The sequence below is a fragment of the Schistocerca serialis genome, chromosome 7 (genome assembly GCF_023864345.2).
Source record: "Schistocerca serialis cubense isolate TAMUIC-IGC-003099 chromosome 7, iqSchSeri2.2, whole genome shotgun sequence".
Lineage (NCBI taxonomy): Eukaryota > Metazoa > Arthropoda > Insecta > Orthoptera > Acrididae > Schistocerca > Schistocerca serialis.
In genome coordinates, this window is record NC_064644.1 from 489569866 (window position 1) to 489593987 (window position 24122).

General features: G+C 44.1%; 1 protein-coding gene across 1 annotated transcript in view; it reads right to left on the reverse strand.

Moving 5' to 3' along the window:
* LOC126412325 (E3 ubiquitin-protein ligase SHPRH) overlaps positions 1-24122 on the reverse strand; it is a 257671-nt gene that overhangs the window by 109973 nt on the left and 123576 nt on the right. The window contains exons 8-9 of the mRNA XM_050081845.1: positions 21756-21943; positions 1437-1600 (exon numbers count right to left, since the gene is read on the reverse strand). Of these exons, the coding sequence (XP_049937802.1) occupies positions 1437-1600; positions 21756-21943 (352 nt within the window). The remainder of the gene's footprint in view (positions 1-1436; positions 1601-21755; positions 21944-24122) is intronic.

The following is a 24122-nucleotide window of genomic DNA, read 5'->3' on the forward strand; positions in this document are numbered from 1 at the left end:
ATTGAATCACCAGTTCAATAAGTCGTATTTGTAAAATACATTGTACTATCAAATATTATTTACAGAAGAATGGAAAGTCTGGTAGAATCTGACCTTGTGGAAGATCAATTTGGGTTCCAGAGACAAGTAGGAATATGTCAGGGAACACACTGATTTTAAATCTAAAGCATTTATAGATTTACACAAATCTTTTGACAATGTTGACAAGAATACATTCTTTCCAATTCTGAAGGTATCAGGGATACAACACTGGGAGTGAACCATTATCTGCAACTTGTACAGAAACAAGACTGCAGATACAGCTGTACACTAACATGAAAGGGAAGCAGCAGTTGAGAAGGAAGTGACACAGGGTTGCAGCCTATCTCCGATGTTATTCAATGTGTACACTGAGAAAGCTGTGAAGTAAACCAAGGAGAAATTTGGAAAGGCAATAAATGTCGAGGGAGAGGAAATAAAATTTTTGAGTTTTGCCAATGGTTGTGTAATTGTGTCAGACTCAGCAAAGGCATTAGAAGAGCAACTGAATGGAATATATAGTCTCTTGAAAAGAGGTTATAAGATTAACTTTAAGAAAGTAAAACAATTGTAATGAAAATAACACATTAAAAGTAGTAGACAAGTTTGCTTCTCAGACAGCCAAATGCCTGACAGTGGCGAAAGTAGACATAATATAAAATGAGGACTAACAATTGAAAGAAGTATTTCTGGAAAAGAGAAATTTGTTAACATCGAATATAATTTTACAATTTAGGAAGTCTTTTTAAAGGTATTTGTCTGGAGTGTAGCCTTGTATCGGACTGAAACAAGGATGGTAACGTTATTCAGACAATAAGAAAATAGATGCTTCTGAAATGTGTGGTGCTACGGAGAATGTTGAAGATCTGATAAATAGATTATGTAACCAAAGTGACTAAAAGAAGGGATTGATTGATAGACCAAATCCTGTGGCATTACAGAGTTGTAAATTTGGTAATGGAGGGAAGTTTGTGGGATAAAATTGTAGTGTGACGGATGAAAATTGTAGAGGGATAACAAGAGAATGAGTACAGTAAGCAGGTCGAGATGACTGCAGGTTGCAGTAATTATTCGGAGATGATGAGGCTGCCACAGGACAGACCAGTGTGAAAAACTGCATCGCACCAGTCTTCAGAGTGAAGACCACCACCACCACCACCACCACCACCACCACCACCACCACAACAACAACAACAACACATATCATATAATACCTCCATCTGTCCACTGATTATTTACTTTGCACTTTTAAGTCAGGTAACACTTGAGGATGGTCTACGAAATGGTTTACAGTAAAATAGTAAAGTTTTACTGATTATCATGAAGTGTTACTTATTTTGTATTCAGGTTTATGTTCTTCCGCAAGTAAATGTTTAATTTACATTTCCACATATCTACAAATAAAATGAAAAAATTACCTGAGTCAATACATCCCATTTCATAGTGCGCCACATTATTTTACACATCAGTTTATGAAGTGGTTCATAGTCACCAAGACAATATGGCTTGTACAAAGCATACATCCAATTTGATAGAACAGTAAATGGCTCAACTTCCAAAAACTGCAGAAGACCAAACAAGTCTATAACAAATAATGAAAATAATTATACATTAGGCTCTTGTAATTAAATAATAGGCAGCTTTTAAATAAATAGAAAACTATCATTACTATTAAAATGCATCGATTACCATCTTAAGAACTGCATTAGATGCTGTATCAACAGCAAGACAACACCAAGCTGACACATTAAGGAACCCTAACTCAGTCTCCGAATACTAATAACAAACTCTGCTTTAATGCCCTGTCACAATGTCGAACCGTACCAGAAAAATATATCTGTAATTCTGTAAGTGGCGGATGAATCGAACTATTACTATCTGTAGTTTTAAGTTCTTATTTGAGCCTATGGAAAATTATTGGCAAATAAATTCCACTGTGTTAGTGATCCTTCATTTTCTTTTGAAAATCATTTGTCCTGAGTTATTAAAATAACTTACTAAGAAATATACCTTTAAATTTTATTCATTTGTTAAATAAAATATTTCAGAAAGAAAATAACTCCCAAATCTTCTAAATTTATTCTCCCCTTACCTTTGGAGTAAATAGGTAACACCTTGCAGAATCCTTCCAAATCCATATCTGCTGATCAGTAGTGTAAAAATAATAAAGTACTATAAAAAGACCCAAGATTCTACTACTGTATTATTGTATTTTTACGTACATTTTGCATGAGGAATAAGAAGATAGAAAGTGACACATTAGGGCTTGTCTGGACAGGGTTGCCACAAGTTTCCCTAAGTGAAATTCCCTGATATTTCCCTGATTTACAGTCAAGTTTTAGTATTTTTCCCTGACAAATTTGGAGATTGATCGATTGATTGAGACCATTTATGGGACCAAATGGTGAGATCATCAGACCCGCGATTCCAAAGTTACTCACAGAAGAAAGAGGGCCTGCTAAAAGTGGATATACCTAGTCAGGGGAGTCAAACTATAAAACAAAGAATTTAAAACATATACAGTAAAAGGCATAAAAGGTTAGATCAAATGTAAAAATAGGGAAAAAAAAGAGTGGTCCTTCCACAGGGGAGTAGTCATGGGGTCCCAGACCAAGAGAACGTAAAGAGAGGCCCCACCCACAACCACCCTGCTCTGCTCCAGGAGTAAGTATAACCTCATATCTGGTAATAACCACTTTCACGGAGGAAACTGAGGACCAGTTCAACCATCTGTGAATTGTCTTCTAATATTAAAATTAGGGAAGACTATACTTAGTACTAAGGGCCAAAAGAAGGGGACATTCCACCAACATGCGGGATACCGTCAGTCTGGCTCTACAACGATACTGTGAGGGTGGTTCGTTACACAGGAGAAACAATGGATGAGCCTGGTACGACCAATGCACAGATGGCGTAAAGCAGTGGACTCCATCCAAGGGGAGCAGAAGGAAGAGCATCAAAGCACAGTCATCTCCTTGACTGTGCGGAGTTTATTACTGAGAGCAATAGCATGCCAGATGTCATTTCACTTTTGGGCAAAGAGAGATTTGACATGGATCTGCATATCAACAGCTGCAGTCATGAAAAGGAATTGAGGGTGAGTATCAGCTTATCTAGCCAAATGATCAGCCCGTTCATTCCCTGGGATACTCACATGACTTGGGAGACAGAGAAAGACAACTGAGCAGGCCGCATGGCCAAGATAGGAGAGATGGTCATGGATAGCAGAGACCAAAGGATGACAAGAGTAGCAGGCTCCTCATTGAGTCTGTACATATTAAAACACTGTGGAGGGAGTCCTGAGTAACAAAATGTAGGTCAAAGAAGACTGTGACAAGCTCCCAACAGTTAGTAAAATCCTGTCAGACTGCAGTTACAATCTGAGTAAATAATCAGTTGGAGATCGTTCTTCCCAGAATCCACACTGATACAGGGACAAAAGGACCCAAGATTTGAGTACCCAACATAATCAGAAGCTAACCATCCTCTCAAGCAGTTTACAACACACATTTGTCATGCTAATTGGGTAGCAGCTGTCGAGACACATTGGGTTCTTCCCAGGCTTAAGGACAAGGATACTTTACTATACTCCAGAATGAGATTTTCACTCTGCAGCGGAGTGTGCGCTGACATGAAACTTCCTGGCAGATTAAAACTGTGTGCCCGACCGAGACTCGAACTCGGGACCTTTGCCTTTCGCGGGCAAGTGCTCTACCATCTGAGCTACCGAAGCACGACTCACGCCCGATACTCACAGCTTTACTTCTGCCAGTACCTCGTCTCCTACCTTCCAAACTTTGCAGAAGCTCTCCTGCAAGGTTCGCAGGAGAGCTTCTGTAAAGTTTGGAAGGTAGGAGACGAAGTACTGGCAGAAGTAAAGCTGTGAGTACCGGGTGTGAGTCATGCTTCCGTAGCTCAGATGGTAGAGCACTTGCCCGCAAAAGGCAAAGGTCCCGAGTTCGAATCTCGGTCGGGCACACAGTTTTAATCTGCCAGGAAGTTTCATATCAGCGCACACTCCGCTGCAGAGCGAAAATCTCATTCTGGAAACATCCCCCAGGCTGTGGCTGAGCCATGTCTCCGCAATATCCTTTCTTTCAGGAGTGCTAGTTCTGCAAAGTTCGCAGGAGAGCTTCTGTAAAGTTTGGAAGGTAGGAGACGAGGTACTGGCAGAAGTAAAGCTGTGAGTACCAGGCGTGAGTCGTGCTTCGGTAGCTCAGATGGTAGAGCACTTGCCCGCGAAAGGCAAAGGTCCCGAGTTCGAGTCTCGGTCGGGCACACAGTTTTAATCTGCCAGGAAGTTTCATATCAGCGCACACTCCGCTGCAGAGTGAAAATCTCATTCTGGAAACATCCCACAGGCTGTGGCTCAGCCATGTCTCCGCAATATCCTTTCTTTCAGGAGTGCTAGTTCTGCAAGGTTCGCAGGAGAGCTTCTGTAAAGTTTGGAAGGTAGGAGACGAGGTACTGGCAGAAGTAAAGCTGTGTGTACCAGGCGTGAGTCGTGCTTCGGTAACTCAGATGGTAGAGCACTTGCCTGCGAAAGGCATAGGTCCCGAGTTCGAGTCTCGGTCAGGCACACAGTTTTAATCTGCCAGGAAGTTTCATATCAGCGCACACTCCGCTGCAGAGTGAAAATCTCATTCTGGAACCATTCCCCAGGCTGTGGCTCAGCCATGTCTCCGCAATATCCTTTCTTTCAGGAGTGCTAGTTCTGCAAGGTTCGCAGGAGAGCTTCTGTAGAGTTTGGAAGGTAGGAGACGAGGTACTGGCAGAAGTAAAGCTGTGAGTACCGGGCGTGAGTCGTGCTTCGGTAGCTCAGATGGTAGAGCACTTGCCCGTGAAAGGCAAAGGTCCCGAGTTCGAGTCTCGGTCGGGCACACAGTTTTAATCTGCCAGGAAGTTTCATATCAGCGCTCACTCCGCTGCAGAGTGAAAATCTCATTCTGGAAACATCCCCCAGGCTGTGGCTCAGCCATGTCTCCCAATATCCTTTCTTTCAGGAGTGCTAGTTCTGCAAGGTTCGCAGGAGAGCTTCTGTAAAGTTTGGAAGGTAGGAGACGAGGTACTGGCAGAAGTAAAGCTGTGAGTACCGGGCGTGAGTCGTGCTTTGGTAGCTCAGATGGTAGAGCACTTGCCCGCAAAAGGCAAAGGTCCCGAGTTCGAGTCTCGGTCGGGCACACAGTTTTAATCTGCCAGGAAGTTTCACTTTACTATACTGTCTCACCAATGTGAGGAGAAGGCACTCGTGAGCCAAATGTGGTTGAAGACCCTAAGTAGACATTGCCTCTGTGTAATGTCCAAGTGTTGAATCATCTGGTTGTGGATGGAATCTGGGCCTGTGGCATGAGAAGAATCATTCCGATTCACTAAAAAGTACATTACAGGGTTCAGCTTGTTGAGGGTTGAAACAGAAGGGAGGTCTGTGCAAGTCTATGATTCTGCAGCAGAAAGGTGGCAGGATAAGAAGAGGATGCTGATAGTGTTGCAAAGTGTGTGGTGAGTTGTTCTGCAAGGACCAGTGGATCAGTAGACAGAGCACCTTGGAGGATATGCCCCTGGACAGTTGACTGCCACTGGCGGCCCACAAGGCTACAGAGCTCGGATCAAACCTGTGATGAAGAGCGATACATTCCCAGGGAGGAAACATAGTGTTCCCAGCATTCCTTTTTACTCCGCATAATAAGGTAATGAGCCTTGGCATGGAGACAGTTAAAAGCGAGGAAGTTGGTCTGTGACATTTAAATCACTGCAGCGCCCGTCACCATTCCTGGACAACGACTGCTACATCCTTGGTCCACCACGGTACTGGTGGACGATAAGGGGGACCTGTGGATAGGGGGACAGCAGTGCTAACAGCATGAAGAATATGGCATAGACGTCCAGCGCGACTGCATAAATGCAATTCGAGAAAGAGGTGATGAAGTGCACAGCAGACATACATAAAGGCCAATTGGCCCTGCGGAGTGCCCAATATGAGGGCCTGTCTCCCTGGCGGTGGCAGGGGAATGACAGAATCACCTGAAAGTGGTCACTGTCACAAAGACCATTATGGGGAGACCAATGTAGCCAAGCCACGAGAGCAGGGGAGGAGATTGAGAGATCGATAGCAGTAAAGGTGCCATGATCGGCACTGAAGGGGCTCGGGGTACCACCATTGAAGAGACAAATTAAATTCTGTAGTAAGTTGGTCAAGTAGAAGACCCCTACCGCACGAAGTGGCCTCCTCCACAGGGGTTGGTGTGCATTGAAGTCCCCATGGAGGAGATAAGGGGGTGGGAGTTGCTGTATTAGGGCAGACAGTTCAACATAAGGAAGTGGCCTACTACTTGGAGGGAGGTAGACGTTGCAAACGGTGATTGCCAGAGTTGTCCACACACACACACACACACACACACACACACACACACACACAACGGCAGCATTTTTCTTAACACACAAAAAGTTTCTTTGAGTCGTTGTCAAACTTTATTATTTCTGATTTAGATTACGTGTTTCAGGTAACTGCAGTCATCAGATCTGTCATGAGACAAAAAGTACAAACATGGAATATATAATTAACTGCACATATACAAAAAAAATTTAATAAGAAAAGAGAATAACATGGAATGCACGTTACTTTAATAGATCACAAAATGAGAAGTGCTCACAACTAATAGAGTATAAATACAGTAATATACACGAATAATACAGACAAAATGGATCAAAACACCAATATAATGTATGTCATCTAATAGCACATACTTGTACTGAATGTACGTATGTACGGGCAGCGACAGTCACCAGTAACAAGGTTTGCTTTTTTGACATTTGACATCCCCATTATTTTTTGCAATGATTTCATGATTCTTTCAGCTTCATTTTTATTAGCTCCACATGGATTAAGCACTGACTGCTATGGAGTTATTTTAGCTAAGACTTTGTCATTGCTTCCAGACTGATGTGAAGGGGGATCCAGTAACTAATGACATCGGTGCGAACTAAAGTGCAGAACCCTCCATGATGCTATTCTGGGGCTGGCACAGTTCCAAAAGAAAGCCCAATTACACGGAACATTAGAGAGTGGTCATCACGAAAGCGAGTTTCTTGAAGAACAAGACAGAACAAAGAGTGAGAGGAAACAAGGTGTTTTATTTCAGGGAGGTGGTGATAATATCCATTGCAATTCCACTGGATTAACGTGTGATGAGAGTCCAGGTGAGACATAAAGAAGCCACGTTACTTGGTCGGTGGTCGTCACCAGTGAGGATGGGGTGACCTCCATAAAAACTGTCTGATTCGGTATGAGGTGGAGGGGGCGAAGCCCTCTGTGAAGACAGGGAAGCCTCATCCTTTGACTTGTGCTGCTGCTTCTTCTCCCTCAGAGGGAGGGAGGAGGCATTATCAGTAAGGGAATAGGTGGCAGTGATGTCAGGATTGGACAAAGAGCGAGTGGCTTTGGGGCCCTTGGAGCACAGGTCTCTCCTCTGGCCCAAGGATGCAAGCTTCCTATCCAGTGAATGCAGGGGAGGGGTGTTTTGATATGGAGTCCCATCCCAAGCAGGAGCCAGAGAAGAGGATGTTTTCCATTGAGGAGGAGGAGGAGGAGGAGGAGGAGGAGGAGGAGCGGTTCCTGGAGGGGAAGGGACAGGAGCCGCCAAGGGTGAGGAAAGGGATGGGGGGCAGGCTGGGGTTAAGAGGGAGGAGCGATGAGGGGAAGGTGTAACTGAGGCAAAGGTAGAGGAGAGATTAGCAGGTTGAAGTCCATCAAAATTCTTCCGGGCCTCACAGTAGCTGACACAGTCAAGGTTCTTTACTTCCTGAATTCTTTTTTCCTTCATGTGCACTAGTCACTCCTGTGAGTGGGGAGACTGGGGCGCAGAGCAGTTTACACAATTAGGCAGTGGGGTTCAAGGGGTCCCCACATGAAGAGGGCGGCCACAGTCACCACAGATGGGAGTGACATAGTATCATGAGGACATGTGGCCAAACTTGAGGCAATGGAAGCAACGCATCAGAAGTGGAATGTACGGTTTCACTTCACATCTGTACACCATTACCTTAACCTTCCCGGGCAGGTTATCCTTCTTAAATGCCATGATGAAAGTGCCAGTGTCTACACTATGGTCCTTAGGACCTTTCTGGACATGTCCGGTGAAATGAATGCCACATCATTCCAGATTAGCTGTAAGCTCATTATCAAATTCGAGGAGAAGGTTCCTATGGAAAATGACATCCTATGTCATACTGAGTGACTTGTGAGGAACGATAGCCATGGGGTTTTCTCCTAAATGGTCGCGGGCACAGTGGGATGCTGGCTGACTGGCATAAGTTGTCTTTATAAGGAGAGAGCCAGATCTCATCTTGCTTAATGACTCAACTTCGCCGAACTTGTCCTCAGTATGTTCCACAAAGAAAAGGGGTTCGGTGGCAGCAAAAGTTCCCCTGTCAATCCTGGTACAGACCAAGAACTGTGGACAGGGTTTCGCCCCAAGCCGGCACATCTGGCCCTCCTCCCAGGGTGTATCCAACGGGGGTAAGGCTGGAAAGGCAGAAACAGGAACTGAGACAGAACTACGTTAAGGAAGAGACGCGGTCGCAGTAGAGTTGCCAGAGAGTTCAACACATTTCATGTTCCAAATATCCGCCCTGGTACCATGCACTCCGAACAGGGGCTCAATTGCCGACTTTTCCATTTGACGAAGGCGTGTATGACGCTGATGTTCATCAAAGTGTTCTTGTACTTGATGAAGATGACCTTGGACTGAGGAAATGTAGTGTGTATAAGATTCATTGTCAGTGTGGGGCAGCGTTTATAGGCCAGACATGCCGCACAGTACAAGAATGCTGCGATGAACATCAGCACCATACATGCCTTAGTCAACTGGAAAAGTCGGCAATTGCGGAATACTGCCTGAATACAGGACCATTGTATGATTTATGAAAAGACGGAAGTTTTATCCCCGGCATCATCTATCTGTGACTGCGTCAATAAGGAAGCAATACATATCCGTACAGCTGATAATCTCATCAACAAGGATATAGGATTTCAACTGAGCACAGCCTGGAACCCTGCATTGGCTGCTATTAAATCATGATGTGAAAATCAAAGTTCTTCAACAACAGGCCCATCATAGCACTGGTCTAGTACGGTCATTGGTGAGTAACGTGTGGCTGCACTGTTTACAAACGCAGTGTACAGTGCACGCGTGCGAGAGCCGCTCTGCGATTTTTGGCAGAGGGACTTAGAATATGATAAATCACTGCGCATGTGCAATTTCCGCAGCTGTGCATTCTTCGCGCATGTGTTCTAAAAATGGGGTGTCGGTATGTGGATACCGTCAGTCACACCTAGCCATGAGCAAGGTTGAACCACCTGAAGATGTCGGACAGTTACTCTGAGGAAATATTGTGGAATTTGCACAACGTGATCTGGCAGCAAACCCGTGAAGACTATTTACTTAATCACTGCTCAAATCTCTATTTTTTTCCATCTTCGCAAATCACTACGTGGGAACAACAACAGAGCCACGTCACAGCCACAGCTCTCTTCCAAGAGCATAGACATGGCATGTGTTTACAGGCAACAGTCCAATGAATATCACATGAACAACTCGTTGCACTAGCACTAGTGGTGATTCTGAGACCTTTTCAAACGACCCTCGTATTATATTGGCTGAGAGGAGCAAGGATTTGGGGAGAGTAGACTGCACCTGATGGGACAAGCAATCTGTTGGTGATTGGGATAATGAGGCTGGAGTGGAGAGAGGGGAGGGAGAGCAGTGTCGGGTATAGTGCTGTTAGTGGGAATGTGCAGACACATCATGGGTAAAGGGTATGGCTGCTAGGTGCAATCAGTAGATCTGGGGAAAAAAGTGAGTGCATAGGTGGAATAGAAGGCTGTGTAGTACCAGAGTGGGAGCAGGTAAGGGGATAGGTGGGTGTAGGACACAGACTAATGAAGGTGGGAGGCCAAGGGGATTATGGGAATGTAGGATATACTGCAGGGAGAGTTTCCACCTGTGAAATTCAGGAAAGCTAGTATTGGTAAGAGGATCCAGATGGTGCAGGCTGTGAAGCTGTCACTGAAATGAAGCATGCTGTGTCGGGCAGCATGTTCAGCAATTGGGTGGTCCAGTTGCCTGTTGACCACAGCTTGTTGGTGGTCATTCATGCAGCAAGACAGTTTGTTGGTTGTCACATCCACATAAAAAGCAGCACAGTTGTTGCAGCTTGTTAGTTTGTAGATCAAATGACTGCTTTCACAGGTAGCCATACCTTTGATGGGAAACGAGATGTCTGTGACAGGAATAGAATGTGGTGGGAGGTCTATTACTGGGATGTGAGTCATGAGTCAAAGGACTGTGAGCAGAGCTCGAGTAAAGATGGACAAGGATATTGCATAGGTCTGGTGTGGCGGAATATCACTGTGGGAGGGGTGGGAAGGATAGTGGGTAGGATATTCTTCATTTCAGGGCATGCTGAGATGTAATCAAAATGCTGATGGGCAGGTGAGTGGAGAGATAAGGCATGGGAAAACTGTTTCTGTACAAGATTGGGAGGGTAATTATGGTCTATGAATGCCTCCGTAAGAACCTCAGCATACATGGAGGAGTACTTGTCACTACAGATGCTGCAGCCACGAGTGGCTAGGCTGTATGGGAGGGACTTCTTCGTATGATTTATGGGGCAGCTGTCAAAGTGGAGGTATTGTTGGTGGTTGGTATGTTTAATATGGAGGGAGCTGCCTACATAGCCATCTTTGAGGAGGCAGGAACATTGATGAAAGTGGATTATTGTGTTGAGGAGGACCATGTGAAGTGAATGGAGGAGAAGGTGTTGAGATTCTGGACGAATATGGATAGGGCATCCTCACCTTCAGTCCAGATTAAGAAGATAATAGCAATGAATCTGGGTGATTAGAAAGGATTCCTCTAGATGGCCCAGGGCAAGATGGGTATAGGATAGTGCAATGAAGGAGCCCATTGCTGCATCATGGATTTAATTATAGGTGATGCCTTCAGAGGTGGAGTTGGTGAGGGTATAATTGGCCATGGTAACCAGGAAGGAAGTTGTAGGTCTGGTCAGTCAGGGATTGGGAAAGGTACTGTTCAATGGTGGCATGACTATGGACATTGGGTACATGTAGTGGGAGGTGGCATCAATAGTGACAAGCAGGGTGCCCTGTGGTAAAAAAAAACCAGGAACAGGGTAGATTATGGGTTATAGAATGAATATGTACCCCTCCATATCTGCATCCAGTGACGCCTGTGGGAATAGGATGACACAGCGGCCAGTCAGTACCATTGGGCCTTCAGGGTCAGTTCAGGTGGAGTTTAATTTTAGAATGAATGTAGTGGTCCATGAAAGCAGAGAAATTCTCAGTGGATGCACAGTAATTGGCCAGAATACTCTGGGTGGTTGGGTTTAAGGACTTCTGCAAGCACGTAGAAGGTAGGACTGCAGGGTGTGACAGGGATAAGAAGACAGAGAGAGACTCTGAAGAGGTTCTGAGATGGGCCTACAAAATTTGAGGAGAGATTGGAAATCCTGTTGGAATTCTGCAATGGGGTCACTGTGGGGTTGTAGCTGCACAAATCTGGCAGCTGATCGAGTCCCATCATCAGATAATCCCCACAACTCAAAAATACAGTGGTGGAGCCTTTGTCGGCAGGTAAGGTTGTAAAGTCTGGATCAGTTTTTAGGTGGTGAATTGCAGTTCCTTCTGCAGATGTAAGGTTCATTTGCATATTGATGGATTTGGGGAATGATGGTGGGGCAAGGTTTGAGGTTAAGAAATTCTGGAATGTTAACAGGGGATGAGCTGGGGAGAGTGTGGGTGGATCATGACTGGATGGAGGAGTGAGCTGAGTTAGGCAGGTTTCAACATTGGCTTTGGCTTGAGTCTGATTGGTAGGTTTGGTGACGAAAAAGTGTTTCCGCTTTTGTGACTGGATGAAGGAAAGAAGATCTTTAACAAGTCTCAGTGAGGCCTTCACTGACCGAAATTTCCCTCCCAACATTGTACAGATACGCATCTCTCATGCCTTGCTCTCCAGTTACCTACCACCTCCCATTTTCTGCCATCTGGTACAAAGGACACGCACCTCACTACTCAGTTCCACCTATGAGAGGAGTAACTGAATCACATTCTCAGCCAGGGTTTCGACTACATCTTATCATGTCCCGAAATGAGGAATCCTACCCACTATCATTCCCACAATCATATTTAACCACCCACCAAACCTACGCAATATCCCTGTCCACCTCTACTCCACCCTGTTGCCAGCCACTTGTCCCATGGCTCATATCCCTGCAACAGACTTAGATGTAAGAGCTGTCTCACACATCCTCCCACCACCCCAATTACTCCAACCCAGGCATAGGCGTCACCTATCCCACTGAAGGCATGGCTATCTGCGAAAGCAGTAATGTGATCTACAAACTAAGTTGCAATCGCTGTGCTGCTTTCTACATGGGCATGACAACCAACAAGCTCTCTGTCCGCATGAATGGCCACTGACGTTGTCCAACACACAGCTGGACCACCCAGATGCTGAACATGTTGCCCAACACAATATGCTTCTCTTCAATGACTGCTTAACAGCTTGCACTATCTAGATTTTTCCTGCTGACACCAGTTTTCTGAATTGCACAGGTGAGAGCTCTCTCTCTCTCTCTGCAGTATATCCTACATTCCAGTAGCAACCCTGGTCTCAATTTTCACTAGTCCCTGTTCTTCACCGACCTATCCTGTTTTCTACTCCCACTCCAACACTGCACAGCTTTATATTCCATAAATGCACCCACTAGAATTTATTCCCTTCCTATACTCATCTCCTTTTTTGCTCCCCTTTCCCACCTCAAACCTCGTGACTGCATCTAGTAGCTCTATCCTGTCCCCACCTCGTCCCTACACACTGCCATAACCAGCACTACACCTTTCCCTATCCCTACCTTCTTGTACTTCCTCCTCCTCCCCACGACCCAAATATTGCTTCTTGCATCAGGTGCAGTTGCCATATGTTGCAGTAAGAAATGGTGGTCATGTGGGTACAAGTTGTGCTTGTGTGAACATGTGCATGTTTTATACTTTAGAAGGTCTTTTGGCTGAAAGCTCCACTGTATAACAGTCTTTTCGTTGTGCCTGACTGTCACTCAACATCTCCTCTTTATGGTGAGAACTAATTAACTTCTGAAATAATTAAACTTGAAGTTCAGAGCCATCAAGTTCAGAGCCATTGTCATTATACAGTGCTGATTTTCTCACAACTATTGTTAGATTCCAAACTCTGACTACATACTTTTGTTACCTTAATTTTTCAGTACAAAGTGATACACAGTATTAATTAATTAACTCATTAATAATTTCATATGATTTACTATAATTTGCAATATGCTTTCACATTTAAATGAGGAAATTCATATGCATAAGTAAAATATGGTTCACATATTTTTCCAAATTTCTGGTCGGCAACATTTTTTCTTTGTAAGAAAAATCACATTAGTTCCTGTAGTTCATCCAAAACAGCAGTATCTAAGTAAACCAATTTTGGAAGCATTATCGCATTTACAAAATAACAGTTTATTCTTACACCCATCTATGAGTAGCCTGATGTCACCCAAAACTTACAGTTTGTGGTCTGAGTGCTGATGAGTAAGATGTATGTCAGACACTCGGTGTTGACTGAAGTCAAAAATATACATGCACTGTATGTGAAATTATGGATATCGACAACTGAAAAAGTTAGTAATATGAATATTTCAAGACATTTGGGTAATTTCAGTGTGTGAAATTAAAGGTGCATTTACATCTCTGTGCTTTGCAGCTCATCGCCATGGCTCTGTAGCTTACCCAAGACAGAATTAGAGGCAGTGACAGGTGTGAATCAAATAACTAGCATGCACATGTTGAGGAAGAACATGCACGTATGGGTAGGGGTTGAGCAAATCATATCACTTTAATAACAGTCAACATAATTTGTCCTTCAGTCAACTTTATCCAGTCACAATTCCACTAAGTACATAACCACTATAACCACTTATATTAATTGCCAATGTAATCATTTCACATCTTATAAGAGTTTTGTTGGTCAAAAACACACATTTTACATTGAGTGATTTTAAATCATATAGACGTGTTTATCTATTTTAAGGACAGTAATATTAAGTCTATAAACATAACTGACTTCGCAACTGGTTTTGGCATGTATAAGAAAACTGTAACTTGAATTTAGAAGTAACATCAGATATAAACAAAAACATTAGTCAGCCACTTGGCAACTGCTGCACAGCATCAGTGAGCTTGAAAGTATTAGGGCTATGTGTATAAAGGCGGTAGAAGGTGTCACAAATTACAGAAAAAAGTAAGTGCACCCAACTATTAACTAAATATACATAGACAATTCAAGAATGTGGTACCTAAACGAATTTTTATTTTCCACAGGATGGCTGCTGTCGATAAAAATTGACACTGAAAAATGTATTATTCCCGTTGAAGATGTGTGAAAACCAGGAATCCTTCTTGGCATAAAATAAAGCTATACAAGGAGTTCTGTTTTGTTGTTTTCTTTTGTTTTAGGGTGCAAAAGCAACTAGGGTTATACGTGCCCATGTCAGAACCGTAGAGCGCGAAGACAAAAAAGGAATTAAAAACAACTACCCGTTAAACCCAATTGATGGAAGGAAAGGCAGCTAAAAACAGGGACTTGGAGAACTCCATAGAGAAACAGAGGTCCTGAGCTAAACATAAAATGTCCTTTGCCATACTGGTATGAAGGATAGAAGATAAAACACGGTCGATAGCCTGCACATCATTCACTAAAACAGTTGATAACTCAGACGGCAAACATAAATGAGAATGTAAGAGGTTAAAAAAAAGGTCATTCCATCAGGAAGATGACAACACAAAGATCATCAGATGGAATGGAAGAACTAGTGGGCAGAGGTACAAAGACCACAGTTGGAGCAGCATCAGCAGCCTCATTCCCCGTCAGACCAACATGGCTAGGAACTCGTACAACCATCACAGTGGCGCCATCAACAGTGAGCAAGTGACTGCTTTCCTGGACCTGTTGCACTAAGAGATGAACGGCGTACAGCACACAGAGGCTCTGAAGGGCACTGAGAGAATCGGAGCAGGTGACACATTTGAAAAGTCTGTGTCGCCGGATGTACTGGGTGGCCTAACACAGGGCAAAGAGCTCCGCTGTAAACACTGAGCAGTGTTGGGGAAGCCGATACCGAGCAATGTCGATGCTAATGACGAAGGCACACCTGCTTCCACAGCCAGTCCAAGAGCCATCAGTGTTCACAAAAGTACTATTGCGAAGTTCTGTGAGAAGGTCAAGAAACTTATGACGATACAGCGAGGCTGGAGTAGTGTCCTTGGGAAGGAAACGAAGGCCAAGGTGAACAAAGCTGCAGCACGAAGCCAAGGTGGTGAAGGGTTCATACCCATAGGGAAAGTGGCAGGTAGCGTGAAGTTAAGGTGCCGGAGCAATAGCCCAAAGTGAACTCCTGGAGGCAACAGAGAAGAGGGATGTGCTCCATACTGGCAATCAAAGGAGTCGTTGAAGGAGGCGGCATTGGATGGGTAGCCAGGCATGGCAGACAAATGGCAAGCGTTATCTGCTGAGGAGAAAATCACGGCGGTATGACATCAGTAGTTCGGCAGCTTTTGCTTACAGGTTATCAACCAGGCTAGTGTAAAAGGCACCAGTGGCCAAACGGATTCCATGATGGTGGATAACATTGAGACGGCATAAGAGGGACGGACATGCCGATGCATAAATGTAACATACATAGTCTAGTTTCAAATGGATAAGGGACCGTGACAAACAAAGGAGGGAGGTCTGATCCGCTTGCCAGGAAGTACTGCTGAAGACATGTAGAACACTGAGGGACTGCGTACAATGGGCTGCCAGGTAAGACATGTGGCAGGACCAAGAACATTTCCTATTGAGTATGACCACCAAAATTACTCAGTTTCAATGAATGGAAGAGCAAGAGGCCCAAGATGTAAATATGGTGGAAGAAAGCAACTGTGCCACCAGAAATTCAAACAAACAGTTTTGTCTGTGGAAAATCAAAAGCCATTGTCAATGCTCTATGAGTAAAGACGATCGAGACAACACTGAAGACGCCACTCAAGGACACAAGTCTGTGGAGAACTGTAATAGATGGCAAAATCGTCAATGAAAAGGGAGGTGGTGATGCCCAGCACAAGACCGATCATAATAGGGTTAATGGTGACAGCAAGGAGGACAACACTCAGAATGGAACCCTGAGCTACACTGTTTATCTGGATGAAAGTGTCCAACAAGGCAGAATGCACATGTACCGTGAAAACCCGGTCTTTTGAAAATTCCTGAAGGAAACTGAGCATGCGGCCACAGAAGCCCAAAGTGTAGAGAATGTGGAGTCCTCCAGCAGGTGTCATATGCTTTCTCCAAATCAAAAAATACGGCCAAAGTCTGGTATTTCTGCAGAAAACCATTCATGACATAGGTTGGCATAGTGGCGAGATGGTCAACTGCAAAAAGTCGCGCTCGAAATCCACTCTGTGCAGTGGTTAGTAAATTGCAGGACTCGTGCTACCATACGAGCTGGGCATGAATCATACATTCCATCACCTTGCAAACACAACTGATGAGAGAAATGGGGTGATAACTAAAAGGAAGGTGTTTGGCTTTACTGAGCTTAGGTATTGGTATGGGTATGACAGTGGTTTCACACCAGTGTATGGGAAACGTGCCCTCTGCCCAGATGTTATTATATGTATGAAGGAGAAAGTTCGTGCCCACAGGAGTAAGGTTCTGTGTCTGAATAAGGACATCATTGGGATGAAGTGAGAGCACAATCTAGTTCCCTCATTGTAAAGGCAGCATTAGAGCATGACCTAGTTCTCTCATAGCACAGGCGGCATTGTAGCACTCACGATTCTGAGAAAAGAATGGTATTGCCTGAGCCTTCTCCATTTGTTTACAATAGAGGAAGGGAGGGTGATAGTGAGTGGAGCTCGAAATCTCTGCAAAAAAAGCAGCCCAAGGTGTTGGAGATAGCAACAGGGTCCACTATGACATCATCTGCTGTGGTCAGGCCATCTTGCTAGCCCTAAGAACGCGATGACACAGAGCACACAAGGGTTTATAACAAATGCAGTCGCCTTTGTAGGGTGACAGTTAAAAATGTGGGGAGCATGTCTCGGCATGCGAATTGCATCACGGTACACCTTAGTCCACCTAGGGACCAAGAAACAGCACATCTAAGATAAAGTGGGAGGAATGGAATGTTCTGAGATGGAAAGAATAGTGTTTGTAAGATATTCTACTTCGTCATCACAACTGGGGAAATGTTGTTCATTGAAGGTTGCCAGGGAGGAGTATAGCCTCCGATCGGCCTTAGAAAGCTGCCACTTGGGTGTGCACATAGGTGGGGTAAGAGTCAGCAAACTGATAGCACACAAGAAAGGGTCGCCCGAGTACATGCTAGGAAGAATGGACCACTCAAGATGACAGGCAAGTTGGGCAGTGCAGAATGAGATACCCAACTGGGAATAGGTGTGCGTAGAGTCTGAAAGGAATATGAGTGCTCCCTTGTTAAGGCAGATGAGGTAAAAGTGATTGAGAAGGTCAGCCAAGAGGGCGCCTCCTCTCGAACAGCTTCTGAGAGAACCCCAAAGGGGATTGATTGTGTACATTAAAGTCACCGAGCAGCAAAAAGGGATGAAGGAGTTGCCCAATAAGCTGGTGGAAGTCTGCCCTAATGATGGAGAGATGTAAACAGTGGGTGAAGCAAGGAAGGAAAATGTGGACAGCAACAGCTTGAACCCAGATAATCGGGGAGATGGTCTGACTGTGGATGTCATCCCAGATGAGCAGCATGACTCCTCCACGAGAGAGCTCAAAGTGGTCATGAAGATAAAATTTTGTTTCCTGGAGGCAGAGAACAAGCAGACACTACGATTCCAAGTGCAACCATAAGTTCTTTTTGTGGGATCTAAGACCACTAATGTTCCTTTGGAAGTGAGTCTTGACTTGGATAGGGGAGGAGAGAAAAAATGAAGCAGTGACACCCCGGCAGTTGCCGAGTGCCAGCCTTCAAAGACTCATTGCTACTGGGCGCAGAGGCTGATGAATCCTGCTCCATGAGATAAACAGAGGCATCGGTATTCTTCCTCTGTCGATCTCCTGAGTCCAGGGCAGAAAAATGGTTAGTGATGTGCACTGGTGATACGGAGGTTGGCCGGGTGAGAATATCATGTGACGACATCGTCAAAGAGGTTCACTGTGTCAGTGAAGGAGAAGTCTGCTTGCCTTTGTTTGATTACCTGGAGCCTTTCATGTTGGCAGAGGAAGACTCAGATGTTCGTTGGCTGGAGGGACATAAAAAGTCTCCTTCTGGCTGGAAAGGACCTGCCTGTTGTGTAGCAGGTGACTTCGCTCCATGAGGCAAAAGTCTGGTGGCCTGTTGCATACCTGGAGGAGGAGACAGAGATGCTACTATGACACTGGGTGATTTTACAACAGCGGTGCTGAATTTGAAATCTCATGTCTGCGTGGACATGTCCTTCATGGAGCGAGATGTAGCAAGAACACTATTGTAAGTGCCGGATGGCAGAAAGCAGGGTTTCCGATTAGCCAACAACCAGCGAGTGACCAGGTAAGACACTTTTCCCTCCACCTGGATCTCCTGGGCATGGTTGCCATTGCAATTGATAAAATGGAGAGAAGGAGGCAGACAATCACCCTCATGAGCACCCCCACTACAGGTTATACATTTGGCTGGGTGTCAACAGGACATATGAGTGTGGTTATAATGATGACATTTGTAGCAGTGTATCGGGTTCGGAATGTAGGGTGCGACTGTGATAACTTCATAGTCTACTTTGATCTTTGACGGAAGCACCCCTCTATCAAAAGTGAGAAAAAGATTGCATGTGGGTACTAGGGATGTATCTACCTTACTCATCACCCAATGGATTGCAACGACATCCTGACCATGGAGGTATGTTTGGATTTCTGCCTCGGTCAGACCATCAAGCAGCCTAGTGTTAATAACACCACAGGAAGAATTTAGTGGTTTATGGGCCTCAACAGAACAGAACAGCCAAGGAGGAGTGAAGCTGCAAGCAATTGTTGTGCTTGAGAATCAGAAGTAGTCTCCAAAAGCAAAGTGCCATTCCATAAACATGAGCAGGACTTCACAGGGCTAGCAACTGCATCTACACCTTTCTGAATGATACATGAATTTACTGTAGTGAAAACCGACTGTCTTCAGTAGGTGAAACCACGAGGAACTGTGGTGCTGCTGGGAGAGTCTTTGAATTGTTAGCCTACTTAGATTTATCTTTTGTAGCTACTGACTGTGAAGATGATTGTCTCATTGCGAGAAAATCTCCCATGATTGCCAGTATCTCTGATGGCATGTTCCTTTCGGGGGGGGGGGGGGGGGGGGGGGCCTCCCCTAAGAGGAGGGTGCACCTGCCTTAGGTAATTGTTCACACCTCCCAAACATCTGGCAGAGGGACTGTTTGGCAATCCGTGAAGGTAGCAGCTCAGGCAATCACCCCTCCCCGGGCCTGGCCTGCATCAAGCAGTACGTGCAAATTCTACCTGTCAACCTGGGGCTGGTAATTACATCTTACCCAGTCACCTCTTATGCATCAGATGTGTGGGCCGGCCGCACAGGGAGGAGGAAGAAGAAGAGGTTGGTTGGTTCATTTGGGGGAGGGGACCAAATGGTGAAATCATCGGTCCTGTCGGATTAGGGGAGGATGGGGATGGAAGCCAGCCACGCTCTGTCAAAGGAACCATCCTGGCATTTGCCTGAAGCACCTTAGGGAATTCATGGAAAACCTAAATCAGGATGGCTAGATGCAGTTATGAACCTCCATTCTCCCGAACATGAGTCCAGTGTGCTAAACACTGCACCACCTCGCTCGGTGAAGAAGAAAATGAGGAACCTCAAATGCTGAAGTGGAGGAAGGACAGTAGAAGGGGAACGAAGAAAGAAAAAAGGAACGAAAAACCGTGGAGAGACTGTTCTGATATCGGCTACTGAAAATGTAGAACACATTTCCAAAAACATCCCAGGCATGTTCTCCAAGGGTGAGGAAAAAGAATAGCAAGAGGATAGTCATGCGGAACATAAGAGAAAAGATGTTGCAAAGGCTGGAGCCCTGTGGTAGCCAAGCACAAACCCACCAAAGACAGGCGATCCCCCTGTGGGGATATAGAGAGTGGATGGTTGCTGTTATTTCACCAAGTAATTCACTCCACAGTCACAGAACCCATTAACAAGGACAAATTAGATGCAAATTATTCTACCAAAACCTGCCAACAAAGCTTCTAGAACCAGCTGTAAGTGATGAATCTAGGGACACACTTCAAACCTCTACATATTACTCCTGCATGAAGTGCGAAGACGAGGCTAGACTCTTCACAGCATGCGCAGAGGCATCAAAGCAATCAGTTTTCTGTATTTGTATGTGAATGAAATAGGAAGAACCTTTAATAAGTCATGATAAATGAGATGTATCCTCGACCATATACTTCTTGGTGGTTTTCATAGTATAGCTGTAGATTATGCATGTGCATAGGGCATAGAAGGGGAAACACTTAACATTGTATGTTCAAAAATCTATTTTGTAGAATGGTGCCCATAGATGTCAACCATTTAAACATCCAGCCACGTTTGAACTTTTGTTTATGTGAAAACGCCACCCTACATGCAGTGATAGACTGTTATAAGCACATTCCTCTATGTCTCATTGTTGGGTAAGACATTTGATAATAAGACTGTAGCTCAAAACTAATTGTGTGTGAACAAAAAGTAATAAAGAAAGTTTATATGAATGCATGCAGTATGTTCTTTTGGACATGTCCGAAAGAACAGACACCATACATTCACATAACTGATTCACCTCAATGAGCAATGGATCCACAACCTTCAATGGAGATGCACATTTATATTCAACCTCCTGTGGGCATCTAAAATTAGTTAGCACGGAGGACATGGATGGGGACTATGGATAGGTGACTCTAGGTTGGAAAGTGAGTCGGCTGGTGAGTGTGATGAGATAGTCTGTATAATTGCATTACAACTGCGTCTGGGTGGCACAGTGGTAATGCAAATCCCTAGTAAGCAGGAGACCCTGGGTTTGAATTGTTATCTGGCACAAATTTTCACATGTCGCTGCTGATTCCGCATATCATCAGTTTCTCCCCCGCCCCCCTCCTTCCCCTCCCCTCCAACCTTCAATTTACTTAATTAAAAAAAGATATTGCAATTGGTATTCCAACTGGGTATTTTATGCTTTTGTATAACTTTACTATAAGTTAATGACCTTTTAATTGACAAGGAGTGTCCAAAATGTTGTCTGTCTATGAAGGCACTGAGAAGAGGACAAACTTTCCTTTGCTTAGGTCTGATGCAATATTTAAGGGTACCCATGCCTATTTTTCTGACTTTCACACAAAACTTTCAGCACACTATGCTGAATTTATGCTGCTAGACTCAAACAACATCTTTCCTAACTAGCAATCTACATTCTGTGGCAGTTTATGATGTGATGGACTTTGGTCTAACTTTATAATGGCATGGAGTATGAAAATTTTTCTTTCAAAAATAAAGCACAGACGGATACAGAAAGCTAAGAATGAGAGCAATACTCTAACTGAAAAGGAAACTGGGTAATTGTCTTGTAGAAAGTACAATAACTTCAGACTGAATTTCACAAACAGCCAAATACTTGCCTTGCACTGACTTCTGTATAGGGGTTCCCGTTATTGCCCATCGATGAACGGCCAAAAGATGGCGTGCTGTTTCTGCAGTCTTACTCGAGTGAGATTCCACCATCTGGGCTTCATCCAAACATATTCTCCACCATTCGATGCATGTGAGAGGAGATGGCGGAGCATAAAACCGCTTGGCATGCCGCAATCTGCAAAAAGTCCACAGTGACTAAAAATTATCACAGATGAATATTTTTAAGGATTCGTTAATTTTTGTATCTTTGAGCAATTTTGTGGAACACCATAATTTTCTACTCATTAATGTATTTTCACTGAAGTCCAACTATGCTACCAATTTATTTGTGCCAATACGATACATTATACCTAATGGGACAAATAGACGTCGCCTGTCTGAGGATGTACATATGGAAACTGGCTTTAATGACTATGAGGCAGTTATAGAAAGAATGATTAACAAAGTACAATACGCAACTAAAACATGTAGGAAGATCCATATGTTTGGCGAACTGGATAAGGGACAGTACTGTCATATTTCAATGAAACCATTGGCTCTGGGTAGTAGATGTGGAAGAACTACAGCTCATGTTTAGAAGAACAGCAGACCAAGCACTCGTTACATATACCCTTAGCAGAACAGTTTAAGAAATGCTGAATTAAATGTGTATGGCTGTCAAGGGGGCAATGAGTAAAGTCTTCAGTGACTACCACAGCAAAATCTTATCGAAAGATTTCTTACAAAACTCAAAGAAATTCTGGTCATATACAAAAGCTGTCAGTGGAATCAAAGTTCGCGTCCAGACACTCATGAATGTTGTATTGCCTGTAACCTTTTCTCCCTGAACCTACAACTGATATTTGTTTTATAGTTTTTATGATGATTTACCAGTATGAGTGGTTGGCCTTGTCAAAGGTTCATCCTCCATTGCAACTGGAGGACTGGAATCGAGCCCATGGTCTGTGATTATATGTACCCCAACACATCAATGTCTTAGCGTTTATCCCCGGTCATTACTGCTACAGTTCTCCCCTTGTTACCTGTAATGGTTGTTTGCTGCAGTGTTGGAATCTAGTGTACATATACATTGAGGCTTTCTTCTTTGTTATTAAAACTATTACTATATTTTTGAAATTTAATGGCCTTTTTGAATAAGTGGGCACGGGAACTCTTCTCCACAGTGAGAACTTTCATGTCTGCGCATTTTATTATACGGTCAGTCTCGCACAGCGTGTATTCTGCCACAGAAAATTTGTCCATGTGTACCAGCCGGTAATGCTGCTTGTATTCAATTACGTTGGTACTGATGGATCGTCCAATCATTCTGACAGAGACTTTTCCTCACATACACAATACGCGGATATAGTCCTGACACTGCTAGAGGGACTTTTTATACTCCGCTGATATGAGACACTTTTTGATCTTAAAGATCAGTATGTAAACGATCTTTGTGCCACGTTAGCTCAATATATGGCTGAGTCAGTCTGTCATCCTGCGAATGTATGGCAGGAAGTGACTGTCTTTCTAAACTCTCCGTGAAGAAATTGGAAACTGCTTGGCTAACTGGACTTCACATCCAACTCCTTCCAGCTGATCCAGCCTGATCCACATAAAGGAACTAGTGGTAACAGCTTTGTCATGTCACTTGGGAAAATGGAACTGCTATGATCCAGAGAGCCACTGAGTGGCACTTACATAAACATTTTGAAAGACAGGTGTTGGACATGGAACCTCGTAAACAGAAGGTGTGGTACAAGCATGTCAACGACACCTTTGTGTGCAGCCATGGTGAGGAATAGCTCTGTGACATCCTAAGACACCTTAACAATCTCCATGCCAACATTAAACTCACTGCAGATGTAAAAAAAGGATCAACAGCTACCTTCTCTAAATGTGCTTGTTAAAAGGAATGGTGAGAACATGGACCACAGCATGTACCAAAACCAACACACTCCTGCACAAACTTTCAAATCGTCACCCAAACAATGGATACCCCACTAGTTGCATAAGAAGTGCCACAAACATAACAATGTATGAAGTTACATGCTGGAAGAAGAAATGTCAAGTACATTCTTTCTGCCATACATTTCCCGTGTGACAAACTGAATGCACAAACACCTGAAGACTGTCTACAAATAGACTGAGAAAGTCAAAGAATGTCAGATCGGCAGAGCGCAAAAGGGACCCACTCGCAATGTCAGGAATATACCACACCTGCGTACATGTGGAAAAGTCTAGGCTAGAATGACTGTATGACCCATCAACATCTGCAGCATTCCATGTTGGCACACATGAACAAATTTGTTGTGGCAGAACATTCTCAGTGTGAGACCAACCACATAATAAAATTCACAGACACAGAATCTGTCACT